The sequence below is a fragment of the Rhamphochromis longiceps genome, linkage group LG15 (genome assembly GCF_057381845.1).
Source record: "Rhamphochromis longiceps isolate RC_006_pf linkage group LG15, R_longiceps_female_GT1.1, whole genome shotgun sequence".
NCBI lineage: Eukaryota > Metazoa > Chordata > Actinopteri > Cichliformes > Cichlidae > Rhamphochromis > Rhamphochromis longiceps.
The window spans coordinates 14,443,508-14,452,987 of record NC_140571.1 but is presented as its reverse complement, the minus strand read 5'-3'; the positions used below and the strand labels follow the sequence as shown (position 1 = coordinate 14,452,987).

The following is a 9,480-nucleotide window of genomic DNA, read 5'->3' as shown; positions in this document are numbered from 1 at the left end:
AAACAAAAAAATCCTCCCATAACATTTCTTTAGTTAAACTGAGAACTTGAAATAATTGAAACATGCTTTAAAATAACCACAAAAACTGTACAAAAACATGTTTATTATGACAGTAATAGTATACCATACAAATAAGAGCTCATGTTAGCTGTATAAAAATACAAAATCATGATGCATTTTAGTGTGAGCATCATAGATCATTTGAGAAAAAACAAGAAAATCATTAAGTCAGTTTTATCTAGCGCTCAGTCCCGTGTTTTAACCTGTCCTGCAGTGCTTTGCCGTCATGCTGTTCAAAATCTAGATTGAGGGAGTGCACAGTGCACAAATTTCACAGCAATAGAGGAAAGAAAAATGGTGGATATTATGATACTATCTATGGTATGACAGTTTGTTTGTTGCCATCGTGGCACTGGATATCAGTAGGTAGCTTCCTTTTATACTGTTTGAATAATATCTGAAAAATATTCAGTACCAGTTGCTATGTTTAAAGCTTTGATAAAACTGACCATGTCCATGTCTAAGATCTAAACTGTATGTACATGTAGGAATACATTTGCTCTGAACAGAAAACAGAGTGAAAAACAAACCCCAGCTCACCCAGTGACAGCCAATCAACTTTTCTACAGCTGCGCTCAGAAAGATAGAAAATGCTAGGAAGGTTTATTAGTTGCAGTAATATCATACGGCTGTCCCTGCACACTTCAGAGCCACACTGCTGGTTTTTACAATGCCTGACTTAACCTCTCACATGAGGACTGGGCTCCAGTGAGGTCAAAGCGCAGTTTTTCTGCTCGAGCTTCTACAGAAAAATATAATGTATAAGAAAAATACACACTGTAATCATATAGTAAACATGCTTTTATGTTTTTTTATCATATAAAATGAAAAAAAAAAAAAAGAGCTTATACAAGCGTGTCAGCAGTGAAGATGTGGAGCGGTTCGTGAATATAAATCAAAGTGTAAAAAAAAAAAAAATCCCTGAAGTTTTAACCAAATTTAAATTTTTTATCATGCATATATATATATATATATATATATATATATATATATATATATATATATATATATATATATATATATATATATATATATATATATATATATTTTTTTTTAGCTTTTATGCGGAAATGTTTAAGTGCTCTTTCCGATACAAATTCAAACTTTACTATGATGAAAATAACTCTGTGCGTGGTTCGCTGTTCAGAAATGGAATAAGCACCACGTTTAAGCAAATCCTGCATCAACAAACTGATATTTGGTCTTGTGGTGGAGCTGAACTGTGACTTTTTAAAAAACGTCTTCATTTATAGCTAAGGCAAAATCGTGGGCAATTGTTTAAACATCTGCTTTGTGCTTTGATTGATCTCCGTGAGCCAGGCTCTCCTCGTTCTCTTCCTCCTCATTAGGAACCTGGAAAACGAGCAATGCAAATTATTTGTCTGTGGCATAAATGGTCACCAGGCAAGCAAAATACAGTTCAAACAAATGCACAATGCATTTATGGACATGCATGATATGCACAATGTGTTTCTGTGAATTAAAATCTGTATCTAATGATATACTGATTGACTGGTTATTATTTGGCTCTAATTTAATACTTTAATTATTAAAACACGGTGTTTGTCAGGTATGTGTAGTTTTTGTGCCTGGATGTGCTCACTTTTTCTCTACTTATACTGATATATGAACCAAGTCTATCTGAGTTAATAACTTGAATAAACAAATCTGCCTTCTGCCACTCGCACCAGACAGTCAGAGACCTGAAGATAATATTTATGAGGAATGGGATTTCTTACCTCCCAGTAAATAGAGTCATCGAAGCAGTTCTGGTCTGGAGGTTGTCCCCAGAAAGGCAACTTCATTATTAGACCTTAAAGAAGAAAATGAATGTTTGATCACCCTTTTCTAAACCTCAATGTCTTTCCATTGAGCAATTTGGCCGTTGGGTGTAACATTTATAGTTTTATTAATCTCCTCTTCCCACCTGTAATAGTACCCCCAACCAAAGCGAACCCGAGGGATGAACCCAAGGCAGCAGCTTGCATGGTAGCGCTAGCACTAAGGAGACAGGATGAGAAGAAGTGACTTTTAAATGAAGTAAATCGTGTCAAAGCCATATTGCTTTTATGTGTGCGTATATATGGGTTATTATAATACTGTGGTGAGATTTTTAGTGCGTGAGGTGACTATTACCCGTCTTTTTTCCCCAAAGCTGCAGCCACAATTCCAGCCAGCCCACCCAGGATGCCAGGCAAGCCATGCAGATTGTGGACACCGCAGGTATCCTGGATACCCAGGTTGGATGCCAGTATAGGCTGCAGAGAAGGAATGACAGGGGATTTTTAGTCACCAACAAAAGTACACATTGCTAATTCAGATTCAGCCTGTACCAGGTTGTACCAGTTGTCTTTCCTTTGACTCACATTTAGGTATTTGAATCCCAGGGTGGAGATAATGCCAGCTACGAGCCCAATCAGCATGGCTCCAAATGGCCCGATGCTCATGTCAGCACATGTTCCCACTGCAACACCACCAGCCAAGGTGGCGTTCTGAATGTGCACCTGTGCAGTAGAAAGACATAAAGACAAGTGTATGACTGAATTTCTGCTTTTAACTCTGTGAACTGTCACTGTCATAACTATTAGAGTAAAGTTGCTGGACCATGTCCAGTTTTCCTTTGTGCTCCACCAGGCTGGAGATGGCATAGGCAGAGAGCACGCAGGCGGCCAGGGAGAGGTAGGTGTTGATCACTGCAGTGAGCTGAGTGTAGCTCAACGGTGGTTCAGCGATGGCTGAGTTAAAGCTGGGCCAGAACATCCACAAGAAGATGGTTCCTGTAGAAGAGGATGTTAAAAACGGAAATGTCAAGGTCCATGCTGCACAGCTGTCTGTGTCCACTAGATGGCATAAGTCTGACTTCCATTGGAGGCCAGTGATGCACCAGGGAGGGAAAGTCACGGGAAAGAAGGGAAAACTATCTCTGTAAACACATTTTAATATATGATCACAGAATTATTTTCTGTGCTCTCTTACCGATCATAGCAAACATATCAGAGTGATAAACAGATCCATCGTTCTCATGTCCATTTCTTAAACCTGGTCTGTAAAGTACTCGAGCCACTGCCAAGCCAAAGTAGGCTCCGTAAGCATGGATGATCATAGATGCTCCAACATCATTAGCCTGTTGAAGAGAAAAGCATGATAGACCCACAGTAGTGTTTGATAAAACAGTGAATATTCATGGTTGTTATGTGGGGATTTATGTTTTTTTGCTCAGTTCATGGACACACATGCACTTGCTACTATGAACTCACTTTCATGATAGCAACCACCAGATGCTCATTGACGGAAAAGATGGTGATCTCCAGTATGGTCATGATGAGGAGCTGCACAGGGCTGGTTTTACCCAGAACGGCGCCAAATGAAATCAGGACCGTAGCTGTGCTGAAATCTGCATTGATTATTCTGCAGGAGTGAGAACAAAAGTTATTAGAAAAAACATCAACAGACATCATCTGTGATCTATTAGAGCTTGTCATGTGCAGGAATTGGCTTTATTTAGCATGTACTTGGTAATGATGTAGAAGGCTGTGCAAGTCTTAGGGACTTGCATCATGACAGCAACCCCAAACCTACAGCCAGCCATGTGCATTTTTCTTATAGCAGTTGTTTTTGAAAAGCGATATGTGCAGCGAAGAAAGCCATACTTCAAAATGCTGACTTTAATCTTGCCCCCTTCCAGGTGCCAGATGCCCTGCATGAGGAGGCCCCACTGCAGGCCGAAGGCAGCCAGGAGCAAGTTGATGCCCACGCTGCTGAACCCGTATCTCTTGAGAAATGTCATCAGGAACCCGAAGCCGATGAAGATCATCACGTGGACGTCCTGAAACACTGGGGACATGAGAAGGGAGGTCAGTTAATGCTGTGTTAGCTAGTCCCACTTTAACCTCAGTTGAATGTGGTCTTATAATTGAATTGAATGAAACACTTATTCAGTTCAAAGTAAAGTATTTGCTGCGACCCTGCTGCTCACAGTGGTATGTTTTTTTTTTTTTTTTTAACTTTGTGGTTTAAATGACTTATTGAGAAGTAGCTGGACTTCTCAGGATTCATTTCTGTCCACAGTGGCCTCATTGTCAGCTGTAGGTCACATGCCATTCATAGTGTGATTGAATTGCTTTTCCACCTGACAGGTCGTCAGGTGGAAAAGCAATTCAATCACACTATGAATGGCATGCTGAGAAAATACCCCCACTGTCCCTGTTGGGGTTATGGGCTTGTGCTTTTCTATTAAGTGCATATGATGTTAATAAGTCTAAACTTAAGATGTCTCAAAGGGAGGGGATGCTTTGTGCACTCTTATCTCTTTTTGTCAGCCGTTAGACTGAAAAAGGCAGCAAGGTTTGGAGTTTGCTCATCTTATATCCCCTGTTTGATTACACACACACACACACACACACACACACACACACACACACACACACACACACACACACACACACACACACATATATATATATATATAATTTTTTGATAAGTGAGGATAGATGAGTCTGGATTAAGGCCAAATACATTTTAGGGGGATTTGAGTCATCATCATGGCAGGAAGGGAGACTTCTTTTTCCCTTAAGGTTTTAAGCGTGCTATGATGAGCTTTACATGTGGAAAATATATCAAGCTGTATGTATGTGTAGGCTGGGAAACAATAGACTAATTTCCTTAGTTCATAATGAGCACACATTGTGTCTGTTATTGTCTAGACAGGACACACTGTGTTGCAGCCTTAAAGAATACTTTTACAGCTGTTTCTCAGTTTGTTTGTTCTTAGTTAGTTATGAGTACTTAAATGACTTAAAACAAGTGCAAAAAACACCTGCAGTTCCTCTGCTGGCCACTGGTGGCAGAATCTGAAAGCTAGTTTTAAAATGTTGAACTTCACAGTGAAAGTAAACATGCTTACAGCATGGTACAAATAAGGTTTTGGTGTATGGATAGAAGAGAGTGGGTGAGTTTATTTAGGGGTGTGGCTATTCTAACTGCCTGATGTGCTGATATAAACAGCTGGACAGTGAATGGCTGTCTGCTAAGCTTCACTAGGCTAATTAGCATCACTGGACTAGACCTCTTGACCATGTTTTTGGTGTTGGTAGCTTTGAAAAGCCTGTTATGTGGTATTGCACATTCGTCTCTCAACACCAGTTAGCAGCTACCTGTCTACTATGTCTGCACTATGCTTCTGTATACATTATGAATGCAACTTGCTAACCAAGGTTATGAAGTTTAGCTGATAGTTTAGGACTCTATTTTTGCATCCAACTATAGTCTAGTCTGTCTCTAGAAAAAGAGCTACAGACAGTTTTCTCTAGTTGTTGTCTCTATTAGCATTTAGCCAAAATGCTAAAATTACAGCTTCAACATAATGAGAGCAGAAACAATGTGAGTGTGCCCATCTTTTATATACAGTCTGTGGTTCTGCTGTGTTCATGTGTAATATATAAAGCAGCCTTTTCGCTTAGCTTAGCACAAAGACTGAAAATGGAGAAGACCAACTTTGAACTCTCTAAAGAAAAGCAAAAAAGATCTGCCAGTTTAAGCCTCTAAAATTCTTTATTTTACATCTCATCTGTTTAATGGCTGAAGTGTTATTACCACAAAGTTGTCAGTAGTTTATCAGACAAATGGCAAAGACTGGAGGATGTTACTATACGCTGCCAAGAAACAGTCTGACAACATGTTGTTTTTACACTTACATAAAATGTGTTAAACATTAAACTTTGGAGATTTTTGTTGACTTGTAAAAGAGTCAGATTAGTTGTTTCCAGTCTTTGTGCTAAGGCAAGATCAGCCTTTCCTAGCTGTGGCCTTGTATTATACTATAAAAGTATCATCTGCTTCATATTTTGTAGATAGACATTTATGTTAAAAGTTTGAAGTATTATTTATCATGATTTAGCATTTTGAAAAGTAAAAATAGAGGTTGAATGTGAACTCAATCTCAACATTTTGATTTTATCCCCTAGACTAAAAAGCCCAAACTCAGACGTAGGTGCGTTAAAGCTGTTTAAAGCGTCAGGCTCCCATGCGCCATTTACATCAGAGTACATTATTTTGTAAGCAGCAGCTTTCAAATGGCGATAATGGGGGAGATTAAATTCATCCACATCTATTTCCATAAACTGTTTCTGCATATAGAATGTCAGCAAATTTCTAACACATCCTTGGGTATTTGGGAAACATACAAACCCACTCACATCTGCTTTAGTCAGGAATCTGTATATGTGCTTAAAAGCCCTGATAGCTCAACATCTGATTACTGTGTGCTCTATTATAATAAAAACGCTCCAAGTTCTGACAGTTCAACATCAAAACCAAACACCACAAGAGAGTCACATCTTTCCATTTCAGTCTTAATTAGCAGTAACAATCAGCATTTTGAAGACATCTGCACCTGCAAGCTGATGTGTAGACATCTGACTAAGCTTATCTCCATGAAGCTGTTTTGAAGAAAATCTTTTTGCCCCTGAACTTGCACTTTTACCCCTCTCTGTTTCTCAGCTGGGTGAGTCAGAATTGCTCTCTTTGTAGAACAGTAGATGGGGGACGGGGATGAGATAAAACTGGAAAGCAGCCACAGTGACTGGCACCACGCCTAGATGTTAGGTAACGCGAATCCTCTGAAGAACTGGCTGAATCAAGACAAGCGAGAGACACCTCAGGTGCAACTGTGCAGCCTTTTTTTTTCAAGCCATGCAAAAAAAAGATGAATAATTATTTCATTTTACAAAGTATTAAGTCAAACTCTTCCTTTACTTTAATGTTTAATTTAGCATATTAATCACTCTTTAAGAAGAAATGAAAGACAAAAAGTCACAATTACAACATTTTTGAGGTATTTTTTCATACTAGACCACAATTTTACTTCTGCAAATTGCATGTTTTAACTGCTTATTTGTTGTCCTTTGAGCTTGTAATTGCAGAAGTCTGGGATGTGTGAGATAATGGATCTCTTTCAGCATGCAACCCCAAGCCTCATGCTTTCTAACATTGTGCAGTCCCAGTTTAAATGCTAATGGTTTTAGATTATCAAGCATAATTTAAATTTTGCAAAAGTTTTAGCTCTGGGCCTGTTATTCCAAAAACAAGTATCCCTTCTGAACTTTTGAAGATAAATCACTGCATATTTTTTACTCCTTTATGACTAACTGGGAATTAATGGAGTGTTACAAAGATAACATAAGTTTTGTGCAGAAAAGACACAGCAGAGTTCACAGCAGAGTCTAGCCTTAAATGTGATCTTTACTTCAGAATTTATTTCTTGATAGTCAACGTATGTGACTTAAACATCCCATGTGAAGCAGAAGATATGGTCAGCTTCAATGCTGAGCTAATCTCTTGGGTGTCACAACCGCCCCACCCAATCGTGAGCAGGCACTCACGCAGTAAAACAGCAGCTATCTGAATGCAGATAAGTGCACAAGCTGCAAAGAAGCCGCTAAACTGTAGAAACCGCTCACGTGTGGGAAGACACTCTGTACGCAGACAGCCAGTAGTCCTCGACTTAATCAAAGCATGAACAGATATTTTATAGCATCAGGGTTTGTTTACTGACGCCCCTTCATGCGTCACAGATACATTTTATACATAGATCAGATCAACACCAACAATGGCTTTTCACCCAGAAGATCATCTTCTATTTTCATGGCTGGTACTTTCCGTTCTTGTCTTGTTCCTCTTTCTTGCCGAGACAACAAGGAACGGTTCCTCTTTTGTGTCACGACCTCACATGCTCTTTGTGTCACCTCTTCACCTACTGTCTGTGTCTCGTCCTCAAATGCTCTTTCTCAATTCACCTGTTGCACTTCTGACCTTTTACCAGACCAGAGGCTCACTGAGACTATGTGTATGTCTTCTACTAAATAAATGTTTTAATCAAGAACCTCTACTTAAACCTTAATATAAAATGACCTGATATAAGTGTTTTGTAAGCATGTATTGCGATTCCTTCTATGGCTCCAAGTCACTTGCACAATAGATTGTCCGAACATCGCGCCGAACAAAGCTTCCGACCCCCAATTAATTGACCGAGCTCCAACTCTTTAATAAGCACAGATATGCATTGTGTATAAAATAGTCATAGCTGCTTAAGGCCTTCTTAAAGCTATCTGTTACATTGTTAAAGCCTCGTCTTAGCCTGCGGCTCAAAATAACTATCTGCTTTCACTTCTGCATACAACTTCCTGTCAGCCTGCAACTCAGTCTTTCTGAAAGAGACACTGTTTAACCCCTGAATGCAATATAAACTCCAGATTATATTATTAATGCAATGGTAATGATGACAATTATTTAACAATAGCAGTAAAATAATTTCCCTGCTCCACAGAGCTCACAAAAAATGCTAAAGCTACTGCAGGATAACTTGAAAAATATCAATTTGAATGCAGCACAAAACCTCCAGCTTCAACCTGACTGTCCTTTATGAGCCTTTTTTGGACACAGTAATGAAATCACATGTGACCTCCACCTTTCCCAACAGGATTCACTTGTCTTCTCAGCTGCATGTGTTTGATTAGACCTTGTGACAGATGAGAATTCAACCCCATGACTCCTTTTATTGCATTTAGTTGACCTGCGCTGCAAACAACCTCCAATTTATGTTTGCAAGCGACTGATTGATTAACTAGACCCCTAAAATAGAATTTATTTTATTCAAGAAAAAGAAAGTAAAAATAAATGTGGAAATTTCGTTTACTTTGCTATTTTTATGAGAAACAAGCAAAATGTTTGTCATCTTGTTTTCTGTAAAATTTCAGTGTCACTAATATTTTCTGCTTTTAGTCTAAATTTTTTTTTAGATGCAGTCTCAACACACATGCGGCTCCAGGTAGACTTACTGGGGTAGAGGTCCATAGGCTCCAATTTATGGTCAGTGTTATTGTGGGTGTCGTGTGAGTCATGGTGTCCATGTTCCCCATCATCATAGACGACAAATACCGCAAATAGGATGATGGTGATAATCTCCAAAATCAAGGCTATGATGGGGAACTTTGTCCTCATGTTGGTGGCATATGCAGGCATCCTGAGACCAACTCTGCTTATCTCTCGTGCAGCCTCTCCCTCCTCAGCTCTCTTTTTAGGGGGTTGTGCTGTGTGAAGAAAGTGGTGTCTGGTTTTAAACTGATGTAGGTTTTGCCGTGACCAATGACAAGGCAGAAGACCAGGGCCTCGGTGGTGAGCACCCCCTCCGTCGTGCACTTTGCTCACGAGGGATGGGTTTCCTCTGTGGATGCCGGAGGGGGCAAAACAAAACACAAACGTAACGACACCCAGCCAATGAGCGGACATGAAAAGACTCAATGACTGCTCCTTCCCACTCATTTTGCGCTGTCAAACTTACTGCATGTTTGTTTACTTAACTTAACTGTGTACTTAACATTTGCACTCATCATTTTATGTCTTGAAATACAGCAGCAGAAAATG

The 9,480-nt window shown here is 39.4% G+C and overlaps 1 protein-coding gene across 1 annotated transcript; it reads right to left on the bottom strand.

Annotated features, from left to right (window-relative positions):
• Positions 1 to 86: 86 nt before the first annotated feature.
• On the bottom strand, positions 87 to 9,154 carry rhag (Rh associated glycoprotein). The gene is made up of 10 exons (XM_085381756.1): positions 8,895 to 9,154; positions 3,711 to 3,894; positions 3,318 to 3,468; positions 3,037 to 3,184; positions 2,665 to 2,837; positions 2,427 to 2,564; positions 2,197 to 2,318; positions 1,988 to 2,061; positions 1,800 to 1,873; positions 87 to 1,413 (listed from the first exon to the last, which is right to left on the bottom strand). Exons 1-10 carry the CDS (start codon positions 9,076 to 9,078, stop codon positions 1,339 to 1,341), a joined length of 1,323 nt encoding a protein of 440 aa, XP_085237882.1. The 5' UTR covers positions 9,079 to 9,154; the 3' UTR covers positions 87 to 1,338.
• Between the last annotated feature and the right edge of the window lie 326 nt (positions 9,155 to 9,480).